Raw genomic sequence first — 14927 nt, 5'->3', positions numbered from 1 at the left:
GTCCTTTATGAAGAGCCTCATATTGCATTCCCAAAGCTGGCAGCGCTGGGCATCGGAGGAGAATCTAGTCTCTGCACACATGACTGGTCAAGCAAACCTGAGGCCCCCGGCCACCGAGACAGACAGCGAGGGCCACAGGGAGGGCAATGAAATGCACAATACTGCCTTTGACTAGTGTTTGAAAGCTACTTATTGTTGCTTATAATCAGTACATATCAACAGGTATTACATGCATGCTATGAAACAACATTCAAGTCACTTTTTTGTTGAAGAAGCTACTGTTTTTGTCCCATTTGGATATCCTTAAGCCTGAGCCTTGAAGGCTAGATATGAAAATATGTAGCATTTTGAGGGCTGCAGTACACTTAAGCGTCATTATATTCCCCTGGGGTTTACCACACACTCAAGTAGGCAAGTGGTAACCCTAACCCTAACCCTATAAATGGAGGTTGTAGACATGTAAAGTTCCAACCGAGAGTTTATTTTCTTCCCTGTCGAACGGTTAAGACCTCGGCTGAGCTCTAAAGGTCTGCTAAGCCCATTCTCTGTTCACATCTTGTGGTGAGGGGAAAATCACAATGGAAAAACACATTACAGAGTGGCAAATAGACATTAGATCAGCCGTGAAATTCAAGTATAATGATGTCGTGAGCTGCCTCAGCGTTTTGCCAACCCGTCTTCTTCTTCAGGACCTCACACAGAACACTTCTCTCCCCCTTTTTTTCCCTCTCGATCTGTCTGCCTGCTGTCTGTCTCACACTATGATTCTCTCTCCAGGAATCTGTCCTATAACAACTTGACTCGTCTGGATGAAGGCAGCCTGGCCGTGCTGGGAGATCTCCACTCGCTCCGTCTGGGCCACAACTCCATCAGCCACATCACCGAGGGAGCCTTCAGAGGCCTCAAGTCCGTACGCACCCTGTAAGTACACCCCCACAGCCCCCCCAACCACCCACTCATTACGGCTTTCCCCCTGCTGGCAATAAGGCTAGGATGTGCCATTTGGGAGCAATGAGAGCTGAGATGATTTATATTGGTTTTGCCTCTGTGATATTTGATATAACTCCCTTCATTAGACTTCAGAAAGCTGGAGGTGTTTACTTTTCAACACGGGTTTGATCTCATTTGCATTCATGACTTTTCCTTTTACTCTTTCGAGGCGTTCATGAATCACTTTTGTTGCAGTTTCTGTGGCAACTCCTTATTTCTCTTGCGTCTTTTCCCCACTTTGTTCCATTTGTTTGGTTCTGTTCTTTTTTCTCTCCAACAAACTTGGATCTAAAAGTGTTCTGTGTCGCCCACCTCCCTCAAGATCCTATGAGAAGCCATGAATAAAGACAGAGGTTTTCTTTCCCCGCCAATCCACCTTTTTGCACAAAAAGCTCCAAACAGGAAGGACAAGGAGAGAGTGAAAGGGAGAAAGTCGGGGGGGAGAAATCCAGGAGAAAGACTTGGGGGTCTTGGTTCCTAACCAATGTCCTTTTGGCTGTGCCTCGTACCAGAGGGGAGTCGTGCCAGAGCTCGCTAGACAAGCTCTCATCAACAGCAGGGTGACAAGCCAACGCACAGAAGGCCTCTCTGCTGGCCCTTTGGGAGAGGACCAGACAGAGGAGGGGACCAGATAGAGGAGGGGACAGATAGGGAGCTGACAACATGAGACCTATCATCATGCTTTCCTTCTCCATCTCGATTTTGTTTGCATGATCTCTCCTCTTGTATCACCGCTGCGCTCCTTGTCTTTGAGGCAGGCCCTAATCTAATCAGTGGAGGGGAGCGCGGGCCTAGGCCGGGCCCTGAAAAGGGGCCGGGGGGAGCTTTAATTGGGCCCGCGCTGCTGGTCGTGCTGGCATGGGGCTGGAGCCTGCGACGGGGTGTGAAAGCTCAAAACAAGCCAGCCTGCCCTCTAATTCGGCCACGGGGGTCGTTGGCTCATCAGAGCGCCCCCCCCCCCCCCCCCCCCCCCCTCTTCTCAGTCCCCACGGGTCTCCATGCTCTACAGCCCCCACCACTGGCCTTGTTTTAACAAGGCAACGGCCATTCACATCCAACCAGCCAGAAAGAGGAGGACATTGGCAGCCTCTGTCGGGTCCCAACTAAGAAAGCAGCCAATGGGGACTGAAAAGAATCAGAGGGAAGCTCGAAAAGCAAAGGGGAGATGAAAGGGGGGGGGGGGAGGGGGGCTATTGTGGAGATGTTTGAGGGTGTGGCTGGTCATCAACCGCAAATACCTTTTTCTCAATATTGAAAGGAAGTCTTTTAATGGTTCAGAGGAATCCCACTCTGTTGTTTTTCTTCTCGATTCGCGATGGCTTCTGTGCAGCGATGACTTCACCTCCAGAGGTAGTTCTTAGACCTTTTGCAAGTGGAAATGAAGGGCATTCAACAAGTGTTTGGAAACCCCCAAAGCTTTCTTTCTCTCCATAGAATCCATTTTCTCTTAGACGGCCACTGACCTTATTAACAATCTTGGGTTTTAGTTTTGCCTGTGCCATCAGACACACAAAGTCAACTGTTGCCTAAGCGTTGTGTTCCCGCCAATCTCTCCATGGCGTCATGAATTATACATGTGTGTCCCTGTGCTGGTTTCTCCCTCAACACACCAACATGCACACTCCCCCTCCACCCCTCTAAGGAAAGAATGCGCTTGGTTGGCAGAGCAGAGCGGCAGAGGGGCTCTTAAGGCCAGGTGCAGAGGGGGGGGGGGGATGGTGTTGGGAGGGAGGCGGGGAGGGAGTGTGGGCGAAAGGGGTAACCCGTGACTTCCAGACCAGCCTCTGCCAGGGCTGTGAAACGCTTCAGCTTCCCTCCCTCCTTCCATCTCTCTTATCCCCGTCTTTTCTCTTCTTTCTCCACAGGGAGCTGGACCATAACGACATCTCGGGGACAATAGAGGACACCAACGGGGCCTTCTCTGGATTGGACAGCCTCAACAAGCTGTAAGTGTCTCCCTCTCCTTTCTTTCTCCTAACTCCCTCCTCCTCTCCTTCTCGACCAACCCCTCCTTTTCATCCCTCTGTCCTCCCCTGCCACTGATTCTCTCTGTGCTGTTCCAAAGACACAGAATGAGTTCTCATGTTGCGTCCAAAAGTTTCACCTCCCAATCTGAACTCACCCCTCATTGCCAGCTTAGTTTAGTTCAATTTAAGGAGTTATCTGTCCCCTCAGGACCCCACACTTTAATTGGTAAGGAAGTGTCGGCACTGACAATGATTTATATGGCCCCTCTGAGTTTTTTGACAAGCTGCGTTCATGAAACTTCCAAAGCCAATTATTTACTCGCGACTTCCTGTAAAAGTGGTGCCAGCTCTATCTGGCTTTTATATCATGATTGCATTGTTTCACCCCGCTTTATAGCCAAACTGGGTTTTCTTTGCTGCTAACAAGGAGATAGAGTGAGTCATTTTTCTAAATCTCTTCACCATTACTCATCAGTGACGGCTGATCAAAAAAAAAAGTTCAATGTCGAGAGTTGGCACGTTGATAAATTACAGCGGACGAGGGGTCTCTGGCACTGAGCGGCAATCATCAACCTTCAGGATGAAAAGATGATGTCCAGCCAAGATGGTTCCCAGTGTGAGCGCGGCTGAAAGAGAAAGAACGGGAGAGAGAGAGGCAGAAAGGGGCTTTTCTTCTTCGCTGGCAGGGGTTCGCTCCCCAATAGGCTTATTTTCTATTTCTCCCCTCCATGCCTCCGCTCCTCTCGTCCCCCTGTTTCCCAGTCCCTGTTGTTAGGAACTAACAGAGGGTAAAATCGAAGGCTGCATTCAGTCATCAACATCAAACGCCTCGCACGCCCCGCCCTCTGACCCTGCCCCCTTTGGTGCACGGCGTTGGCGGAAGCTGCCCACTGCATCCCAACGCTGGCAGAGAGAGCCATGGGAAAAACAAAAAGATGCAAAAAGGAAGGGCTGAGACATCAAAGTGTCCACCTCTCACACTGGGTTCCCGTAAAGCTGCTTGTCGCCCCATGGGAGGGAAGTGACAGATCTAAGCCAAGGAACATGATGATTAGATCTTGGATTGAATGTGTTATTCTGATAGCCTTAGTATATTCCCTAAAACTTAAACATCCAAACTTGTCGTCCCCGTGATAAGACAGCCGTTTGTTTGTGTGTACATATGGATGGGCTGGAGCACCGGGGTCTTCATTGTGAAGCAGCCAGCCGTGTCTCCTCTTCCTGTGAAGTGAAGGCTACAACAGGAGAGGAGCGAGGGAGGGGGGGTGGGGGGGAGAAGAGATTATGACCTCAAATCAGCAAACTCACTTCTCCCCGACCCGACACACTCACATGGCTTCACATATGTTCTTACAAGCTCCGCAGGGGAAAGGAACTTCCCCACACACACACACACACACACACACACACACACACACACACACACACACACACACACACACACACACACACACACACACACACACACACACACACACACACACACACACACACTGCTCCGGTCAATGCTATTGAATTCTAATAAAGATAAAAGTGGTCTTTGAAGAGCAGCGCAGAGCCCAGGTGACCCCCTCCCCCCCTTCCCTTCCCTTCCTCACACTCCAACCCTTCCTCCCCGCTAATCTCCACACAGTTCAGATTTCCAATACTTCAATCCCCCCCCCCCCCCCCCCTCCCTCTTATCAGATTCAGCCTTGCTAATTGTGCTTCTCTCTCTCCCCCCCCCCCCCCCCCCCTCCTTGTCTCCCTCTCTCTCTCTTCATCTATCCACACCCTTCATGTTTGGAAACGGCAGGACTCTGTTTGGAAACAAGATCAAGTCGGTGGCCAAGAAAGCCTTCTCTGGCTTGGAGACCCTGGAACACCTGTGAGTATCCCACAATGCTTTTCTGCCCCTCCTCCCAAAGCCAGAGAGAGAAAGTAAGGAGGAAAGGGTGCAGTGTAGGGGTGGTGGAGGAGGAGGGGGGGGGGGTACAGGGATTGCCAAAAGTAGCTGGCAGAGAGCTGGCCGCTAGCAATTTAATAGCGTCTTTGTAAAAGGAGAAGACGGAGGCTTTTGCGAGCGCCCAGCTGCCTCGCTCTCGTTAGCCTAGCGCAATCTCAACTTTGGCCTTTTTTTTTCTGCCGCCGCGCAGGAACAAAGTTATTGAGCATATGGCCAGTTCCGCAGAAGAAATGGAATTCCTATAAGCTCTTTCACAGGCCTCATGTCAAACCAGGGCAGGGAGGGACGGAGAAGCTGGCCTCGAGTCAGATCCTCGCTAATGAGAGCGGCTGTAATGTGAATACAGTGGATGAGACACTGTGTAATGTGAATACAGTGGATGAGACACTGTGTAATGTGAATACAGTGGATGAGACACTGTGTAATGTGAATACAGTGGATGAGACACTGTGTAATGTGAATACAGTGGATGAGACACTGTGTAATGTGAATACAGTGGATGAGACACTGTGTAATGTGAATACAGTGGATGAGACACTGTGTAATGTGAATACAGTGGATGAGACACTGTGTAATGTGAATACAGTGGATGAGACGCTGTGTAATGTGAATACAGTGGATGAGACACTGTGTAATGTCCCAACAGGAACTTGGGGGAGAATGCTATCCGTTCCATCCAGCCCGACGCCTTCAGCAAAATGAAGAACCTCAAAACACTGTGAGTTCTGTCGATGCATTCACACAAATACACATCCGAAGTCTCATACATGCAGGAACTTGAAGCTTCAAGCTCATTCCCTCGGTGCTTTTTGGCGTCAGAAACACATATCAGGTTACAGGTGCAATAGACGTGATATATAACACACACACACTCTCCTCTGCAGTATCATCCAGAGCGACAGCTTCCTGTGTGACTGCCAGCTCCAATGGCTGCCCGACTGGCTGGTGACCCGCGGTCTGACGGCCGGCGCCAACGCTTCCTGCGCTCACCCCGAGAGCCTCAAAGGCACCAGCGTGTTCCAAGCTCCGCCCAGCAGCTTTGTGTGCGGTGAGTGAAGCGCGTGCTGACTGTGTTTATGTGGGCGGATGTGTTGTGAAAAGAGGCAGCGGCGGGCCGAGCGAACAGCTTGGTCGCTGTTCTGTTGTTTACATAGTTGCACATATTTGTTTGTGTGGTGTTTTGGAACTCTTGCTAATGGATCCTTATGTGTGTTTTATTAGCCGCTTTTAGTCCATATAAGCATAGCAAGCAGACACCTACTGCTGAGAGACTTTCCGACTGTGATTTATGCTTCCAACGCACTGTGTCTTCTCTTTTTATCTCATCCCTCAAATGACTGTCCTCACTCCGAGTCTACTCTTTATATTTTGACTCTCTTATCTTACGCTTGATCTCTTCTAACTCTAACTTATTTCTATCCGTCTCCCCCTCCAGACGACCTCCCAAAGCCCCAGATCACGGTGCAGCCGGAGACCTCTGTGACGGTCCTCGGCAGCGACGTGCGTCTCACGTGCACGGCGGCGAGCAGCAGCACCTCCCCCATGACCTTCGCCTGGCGTAAGGACCAGGAGCTGCTTCGCCACGCCGAGACGGAGAACTACGCCCACGTGCGCGCTCATCACCAAGGCACGACGTCCGACGTGCCGAGTGCAAACGGAGGCGTGATGGAGTACACCACCATCCTGCACCTGCGCCACGTCACCTTCGCCCACGAGGGCCGCTACCAGTGCATCATCACCAACCACTTCGGCTCCACCTACTCCACCAAGGCCCGCCTCATCGTCAACGGTAGGTTTCTTACAAAAAAAGGTTGTATTAAAGCATTAAATAGGCGTGAACAAGAGGAATATTGGAGGTCCAGCATCATGCTAAGCTAAGACAAGAAAGAGAGGGAAAAACCCTCCAACATCCCTGTTGATATGTGTGTGATTACATCATTTCCACCGAATGAAATGCCTGTTTATGTTACACTAATCTGAGTTTGACAGCGGAGCAATTGAGATTAGTGGCCATGCGGAGTTATTTCTCTTTCCATTGAATAAAGTCTTCTCTTTCTTGCTCGGCCTCCTTCTCTCCCAGGATGGTATTCGGAACAAATTGATTTATCTTGCATGTCAGCGGCTAACAGTGGCCAGCTCTTCTGCACTCTGTCACTCAGCTTTTCTGCGAGTGGAGGGTATTCATGTTGAGATCCTGAGTCTGAATCTTAGCTTTGAAGTGAAATGGCAGAATTAGGGTTAGTGGTTTCTTGCTGTGGCGTACACATACATGTAACAGTTAAGTAGGTTCAGGGGCTTGTGCTCAGACGTTCAGATGCCAGCACCAGCTGTGAATGCGTGGGTAGAAGTGTGAAGAGTGTGTAATGCGCTGTAATCCCGAACAACAGCTGTGAAGGTTCTTAACGCAAAATAACTGCAGGTGTGAAAGTGTAGAACTAGGAATGAGGGAATCGCTTCTGAACTAAAAAGCACAGTTCTGTTGGAGATGTTTTCACACAGCCGGATCCTGACATGTCTCTTCTGCCCACAGTCCTCCCGTCCTTCATGAAGACGCCCCGGGACAGCACCATCCGGACGGGCCACACGGCGAGGCTGGAGTGCGCCGCAGAGGGCCACCCGACGCCGCAGATCGCCTGGCAGAAAGACGGCGGCACGGACTTCCCCGCCGCCCGGGAGCGCCGAATGCACGTGATGCCCGACGACGACGTGTTCTTCATCATGGACGTGAAGCCGGAGGACATGGGCGTGTACAGCTGCACCGCCAAGAACACCGCCGGCACCGTCTCCGCCAACGCCACCCTCACCGTGCTGGGTAAGAGCCCCCTTTTTCTTTCCTCTACCCCTTTCTCTGTGTTTAGTTGAGCTAATATCGACACATGTTTGACTCCGGTGTTGATAGCGTTCCAACAGCCTCACATGGCGTTCAGTTGGGATTCGGTCGGTCCGAGGCCGCAGAATGAGAGCTTTATATTTTTCTTTTCTCGGCAGCTGTGGCCTTGCTGCAGGTCAACGGCCAAAGGTCACAGTTGGGGGGTCAAAGGGGGGGGATGGTGGTGAAGCAAAGGGGGGGACTCACAGAGGGGTGTTTGTTAGGCATTCCCACCCCCCCCCCCCTTTCTCCTCTCTCGGTGGGAGGGACAGTTATGGCTGCTTCACTGCAGGCCTCAGTGCTCCCACTTTATTGGCTGTTTTACACTGTTAAATCAAACAAAACGGAGCGGCTCTCCTATAACCATCAGGACACAGATCATCTTTGTGCTTTGTCTCGGGAAAAGCAGTCCCTTGTTGACCAGAGGTTTTAAAAAAAAAAGGGGGGGGGGGGGGGTTCTTTGCTAAATAGTGACAGGCCTTAAAGTCCCCCTTTAGGGCTCGGAAGTGTCTATATTTAACGCGGACGTTTCTGTGACACAGTGTGCGACTTGTGGGAGAATTTACAACAGTTCAGGCCGAGTGCTAATCCACTCAACAATGTAAAATATTGAAGCAGGCGGCCATGCCTCCGGACCGAATCTGTGATGTTTGGGTTTGAGAGATGGAGGGGGAAGGAGAGGATGAAGGGGGGGGGGGGGCTGCAGTCGAGGGGCCCCATGTCTGGAAAAGAGTGGCGGGGGAGAAAAATGGGAGCCAAAGAAGAACTGGAATGGGGAAGTTGGTGTGTGTGTGTGGGTGGGTGGGGGGGGGAAGGTGAGTGGGATTTAGAGAAAAGAAAGAGGGGGGGGGGGGTTGATAGAGATGGAGAAAGTATTGATGGAGGAGAGAGGGGCATCTGAAGTGGGTTAAGTGAGATCTCTTAATCTGTGTATGTCCCACTGTGAAGGGAAGTGCTCTGTCTGAGAGGACACACACACACACACGCACACACACACACACTCAATGTGCCCCATTGAGCATATTGAGAGGTTGCCGGGGAAACACCGACAACATTGTTCCTGAGAGGATCCCGTCCCGAGAGAGATCTTGTTTGTGTGCTGTAATTAAAATGTATGATTAAGAGAAGTGATGTGAGAACCTGTTTCAGATAACATCTCAGGTGTAGAAATAGGATATAGTTAGATGAGACTGAGAAGTGGTGGGATATCAAACTCAGGACATCTCACTCTGTGCTCGACTGCCTCACCTGTCTGTAATTCATCATGTGGAGCAGAACCAGCTGACTTAGAGTTCCTTTATTCGTCCCACAGAGGGGGGGATTTACATTGTTACAGCAAGAGTTAAGATGGAGACAAAACATAAAACACTATTAGATAAATGGCATGCACATAATATTTAAAATAAAAATGACAGTACCTATTTGTTATAACTGAGATGTATTTATTTAGGATAGACCATCTCTTTTTCAAGGGAGGCCTTACATATATAACAAATAAAATAATACAACAAACCAATCAGAGACAAAAATGTTAAATACAAATGTGGACATTGTGGGGGAAACTTCTGAAGCAAGCAGGACTCAAAGAGAGACACGATGGAGAGCTGGAGCTTTGATGGCAAACACTGACGGGTTTATTTGGAGCTTCGGCCGGAGAATTCACAAAACAAGTCAAAGAGTCAGAGGTTCTGACTTCACGGTAGAGTTGCCACGTCAATTCTGAAGAACTCTTCCCCAGACCCATGTACAGTATTTAGCTAGTTCAGAGAGAATAATCAACATTGAGCATAACAAGATAGAATGATAACACCTCTATCAGCTGATCCAACAGGCAGGAACAGGGAGACAAACCACTGAGAGCACAGCAGCCAAGGTTACAGGTGCGTGTGCTCAGTCAGGACAGTCTGAACTGATAAACTGGGTCAAAGTTATGGGCCTTGGAAAATATTTCCCCAACAGACATAACCACTATATGGTCACAGAGAGGTCATGAATACAAATTATAACAATTTAAGTAAGAATATATAGTATAAGTACACATTCAGGTAGAAAAGTAGCAACAGCAGCAGTATTTGACAGGTGTGACACGTAGAATGTAGACTTTGATGTTGTAAAATAACCCTAGAGTAACAGAATCCCTCCCCTCTGCCCCTCAGAAACTCCCCACCTGGCGCAGGAGATGGAGGACCGCAGCGTGGTGGTGGGGGACACGGTAGCCCTGCAGTGCAAGGCCCTGGGGAGCCCGCCCCCCCGCATCACCTGGCTGCGCAACGACCAGCCGCTGCGCCCCTCCGACAGACACCACTTCACCCCCGGCAACCAGCTGCTGGTGATCGGCGCCGCCTCTGTGGAGGACGCGGGGCGCTACACCTGCATGATGTCCAACACGCTGGGCACGGAGCGCGCCCACAGCCAGCTGCTGGTGACGCGCCGCCGCGGACCCTGCCCCTCCCCCTCCGGCCCGAGCACCGTCACTATAGGGATCATTGTCATCGCCGTGGTGACCAGCATCGTGGTGACGTCGCTGGTGTGGGTGTGCATCATCTACCAGACCAGGAAGAAGAGCGAGGAGTGCAGCGTCACCAACACAGGTGACTGCTCGGTCCTGATAGCAGGGGTGGAATAAACGCTGGGATTTATTTTAAGGCAATTTAGGAGGAGCTATGTGAAAATGAAAATAAGTATCACTCAGTACATTATTTCAAGTACTGTATTTCAGTACAAATGTGAGCTACTTTACTTGACTGTTTCCATTTGATTTAGTTACACACAGAGTCACCGGTTTGTTTGCCACTAAAATCCATGTATCTCCAGATAAGTAGATTTTGAATATGTGTGATAAACTGAAGGATAAATTGTTCCAGTATGGGTTAAGAAGATTCTCCTGTTTCTCTAGCTAAATAAACAATGGAAAACTAATGGAAAATGAACTTAGCTAAGTCAGAAAGCTGAACAAAACTTTGACTTAAAAAAATAAAAACAGGGCTGTTCTTTTGGGAAACTCATGAAAAGGTGACATTTCAGAGATACACGTTTCATGGGACAGCAACAGTAAAAACATAGGATGAATTTATAATATAATGCAGTGATGTTGATTAATGAACCCTACAGAATATAAAAGAGTTACAATTAGAACAACCATAAACATAAACAGCAGTAAAATGTAACGTACACTAATGCAATAGTAATATTATAAACATCCTTTATGATTGGTAAAAAACTGTCAGGGAACATTCGACTGCATAACGACTCCTTGCATCCGTTTACAGAAGTAAGGGTTTGAATGAAGGGTGTGTAATTGTAGTGGAGTATATTCAAAGTGTGTTATTAGTAGTTTACCAGCTCTGGTAATAACGTCCCGTTTCTTCCCCCCCAGATGAGACGATAGTTCCTCCAGACGTCCCCAGCTACCTCTCGTCGCAGGGCACGCTGTCCGAGCGGCAGGATGTGTGTATCCGCGTGGAGGCGGGACCTCAGCCCAACGGACACATCGTGGACCCCACAGGTACGTGACACATGTTTATGCTACCCTGCAGTTTCTCCCAGATCCCATGAGCAAAAAGTGTGCGTGTTGCGTAACGATGAAAGGCGCGCCTTCATCTCTAAAGACCTGCTCTGCATCAGAAATAATTACAGCAGACATTCTAACCACAGTGTTGACATCCAGTTGTTGATTCTCCGCCTCTAAATCATTCCTTCTCTCTGCCTGCAGGTTTCGACCCCGCCGGGGTGTGCACAGATTGCATGGAGAACGGCAGCAGCTACTCCAAAGACTCGGACTACCTGACGCACGGGTACGGCCACGCTGGAGGCTTGGAGTACCAGCAGCACTCTTTGCCCCCCCCACACCCTCACTGTTACCCCGGGGAGCCGTACTCCATCCCGCTCTGCAACGGGACCCCCAACGGGATCCGGAAGGACAACCAAGGCTCCACGCTCCCAAAAAACCACAACACGTTACAGATGAACCAACACGATAGAAAAGGTAAGGCGATACAAAATCCAGTGAGACTAAAATGAGCTGCAGCGCAAATACATGCAACAGCTTTAGACAAAAACACTCCTCCTGAAGGCTTTTAGCAAGCGGTCTTTCCTGGAATATGATTTATATCAGGCGATACCCTGAGAAACAATTAGGAATTTAGGATCTCTTGTCAAGGCAAATTCCTTTGAATGTGATTGCTGATGGATTGGCTTCTACCAGAATTTGACACAATATGATAGCTGCACGCTCAGAGCCCCTCAGGATATCTCTTTGGAAACTCTGTAAAGTAGCTCCGAGTCCTCAGCTGCTGCCAAACTGCTGCAGTCGCACGCCCGGGCCTGTTCTGGGATTGCAGCGAGAAAAAAAATGGCCTCCGAATACCAATTCTCACCTCCACATGTCAACGCAGCGCTATGCACACATTCCACCGCCTCTGTATCCTAAAGCTGAATGCATATTTGTCTTCTTCACCACCTCACTGACTGATTTTCTTCTTTCTCCTCCATCAGTGAGACAGACTTCATCGTTCTCCCCGTCGCAGGAGGACTCCTTCCACAAGCCGGTGAAACTGGCGAGCCCCGGCCGCCCGGACAGTGACTTTGAGCCTGAGCTCCGACAGACTCTGCTGTCTAACGGACACGCCGTCAGAGCCTCTCAGAATGAGTGCGCCCCCCTAAGGAGAGCCAGCGACTAGCAGGCGCTCCATCCAGCCCCAAAAAAGCGGACTCGCAGTAGCCGAGTGGACTTTCTATATATCTTTTTGCACTGGGAAATAAACTGCTACCTCATATCGAGGGCGATCGATCCCCAGCCTCCTGGATCTGGACTGAAAGGGAGCACCAGGAGGGGGGGGGGGAAGGCACAGGGGGGGGGGGGGGGGGGGGGGGGCGGGGCATCCGGAGTTTGAAGGTGGAGCTTGTGTGGGTGGCGTCCCATCTGAGCGTTATCAGCTGTACATAGTTTAAAAACCTTCCTCTGGGAGGTGACCAATTAAAAAGTTCTAGCTCCTAAAAATGTGACTTGCATTTGAAGCATGTAAATGTAGGGAATCTTGTACAGTATACGTATGTGCAGGGGAAAAAGAGAAATATACCTTTGGACATTTGACTGTACATAAGAGTTTTGTTATATTATATATTATATAACTTTTACAAAAGAGTATTTGAATTTATGTGCATGACAAAGAAAGGAGTGATGGTATTTTTATTTTTCGTCAAAAAAAACAGCCATTTTCAGCTTTTACCAACATTCAGCTGCGGTGCCTTAATGCATGATCAAAGACAACTCATCTTGTAATAGCGTATATCCAGAGACTTTGTGAGAGACAGTGGTACACTCTTATAGCAAACAAAACAAACACTTGATTGCACTTGAATGTTTTTTCGCTGCCAAACATGGCCTTACAGAAACACAGTTCACATTCGTTGTTGTTTTATGAAGGAAGAGCTTTGATGTAAATTATTTTGGTACGGTTCATGCTGGGATATTTGTGGGCGGTCAGTTCAAGCACTTTTTGTATTCACGTCATAAGCAAGCAGATTGTGAACATGATATCTGCCAATGGGAATGCAGGAGCCTCCTCTATGTGAGGAGACTATCCTCTTATTTTGACACGGTAAAGGATACAGTACACACTGTACCATTAAGGCTCTTCCACCTGTTTCACAATACTACAAATTACTGCCAAGCTGTTCCGAGGTAGAACATGTTCCTCTCTGAGTCTGATTCGTTTCTTTATTTGTCCAAGAAAGGTACTTTGGAGACAAACGTTTGTAAGTTTTCAACAAAATGTGTTCAAATTCATTCTAACAGCTCATTTAAAAGCTGCGAGAAGCCAGTAATGCTCAATTCAGTTTGGAAATGGAACACCTGCTATGTGTTCTTGTTCACGTTCATTGGGAAATCTACAGCTATGTGACATTTAATTGGCTGAATGCTTAATTATACAATTGTTAATCCATGCAGACATTTTCTTCAATGTCCAGAGAATCAGGTCTGCACATTGTCCGGAGTTTCCCTTTCACACATGCGAACACACAACAGGAGATTAGTCGTGTCAGACAATGTCTCACTTAATGGAAATATTTAGTTTGTTTTGTAGGAGGCCCAACATGACACATCACACTGTGATCATGTAGCCAGTTTGTAATTTGGTCATAAGCCATCATAAATGTGTCTGCCAATTCCGATGCCAGCTAGAAGTTTGAGAATCTGGTCTAAACCGTAATCATTATTGTAAGCGTTTTTTAAAAAAAAATTGCTTTCTGCAGTTTTGGGGCGTTCCTTTTAAGTTTTGCTATAGAAATGTCATCAACGCCCCCAGACATCAGACATTTCATAGACTTCGTACTACGGATCTGGCAGGTTAAAGTCCGTTTTTATATTTAGTCTTCCTTGTTCTGGCTGTCCTAGTTAAAAGTTGCAGTGCATGTGTGAAAGGGGCTTTAGAAAGACGGAGAATGTTTAATTGTTTTACTGCTGTAATGTGCCTCAACATCCACCATTGTGCATTCACAGGCAAACGGCCAGTACTCTGCCTCTGTCTCATCACCACAGTCACAGTGTAACAATAACTTCATCATCATCACTTCAGTTGAATATTGTTTAAGGTATCTAAATGGTTGATGCTGTGAACAGTTGGGAAGCTTGTGAAATGTGCTCTAACCAAACTATTGGAGGAATAATGCAGTCGGGTGTGTCTACAATCCCTGCATACACTGGGTCAGAATTCAGTCAAAAGTAGTTGCATTGTCTAATGTATTCATGCGTTTCGCCAGTTGTTCAAACTGTGTTCCGTTACCAGTGGCCTTATCAAGGTAAACTGGAGGACATGCTCCTCTGGTTACACCTGATGGCACCTATCGGAGGTGATTTTACCAGCAGGACCAATCAGAGATCCCGGTTTGGAAAGCTAATCCCAGTGTAGCAGGTAAAAGGGACAAAAGGGAGGGAGGGGCAGTTCATGTTCTGAGTAATTTATTGAAAACTGTTCGAAAAACCGTTGTACCAATGTCGAAGCTGAAACAGTGAAGTGTCTAACATGGCATTGAAGTGTCTAATAAAAAATCACATTTTGCTATTATGGGATGTGTCTTCATGTGTTTCTTTGTATGGAAAGAGTGACAGTAGTCACAAACAGCTGAGTTAGCATTTAGCAACCGTCACGTCACA

At 48.4% G+C, this 14927-nt stretch overlaps 1 protein-coding gene across 1 annotated transcript in view; it reads left to right on the top strand.

Annotated features, from left to right (window-relative positions):
- lrig1 (leucine-rich repeats and immunoglobulin-like domains 1) overlaps positions 1–12601 on the top strand; it is a 35080-nt gene extending 22479 nt beyond the window's left edge. Inside the window, exons 8-18 of the mRNA XM_034121912.1 lie at positions 778–921; positions 2856–2936; positions 4753–4824; positions 5549–5620; positions 5787–5950; positions 6338–6691; positions 7433–7714; positions 9928–10362; positions 11148–11276; positions 11484–11756; positions 12266–12601. Coding sequence (XP_033977803.1) covers positions 778–921; positions 2856–2936; positions 4753–4824; positions 5549–5620; positions 5787–5950; positions 6338–6691; positions 7433–7714; positions 9928–10362; positions 11148–11276; positions 11484–11756; positions 12266–12450 — 2191 coding nt within the window. The 3' untranslated portion in view covers positions 12451–12601. The remainder of the gene's footprint in view (positions 1–777; positions 922–2855; positions 2937–4752; positions 4825–5548; positions 5621–5786; positions 5951–6337; positions 6692–7432; positions 7715–9927; positions 10363–11147; positions 11277–11483; positions 11757–12265) is intronic.
- The last annotated feature ends 2326 nt before the right edge of the window (positions 12602–14927 follow it).

This window comes from Trematomus bernacchii, unplaced genomic scaffold, assembly GCF_902827165.1.
Source record: "Trematomus bernacchii unplaced genomic scaffold, fTreBer1.1, whole genome shotgun sequence".
Lineage (NCBI taxonomy): Eukaryota > Metazoa > Chordata > Actinopteri > Perciformes > Nototheniidae > Trematomus > Trematomus bernacchii.
Note: the sequence above shows the minus strand (reverse complement) of the source record. Positions and strands in the feature narration are given on the sequence as shown.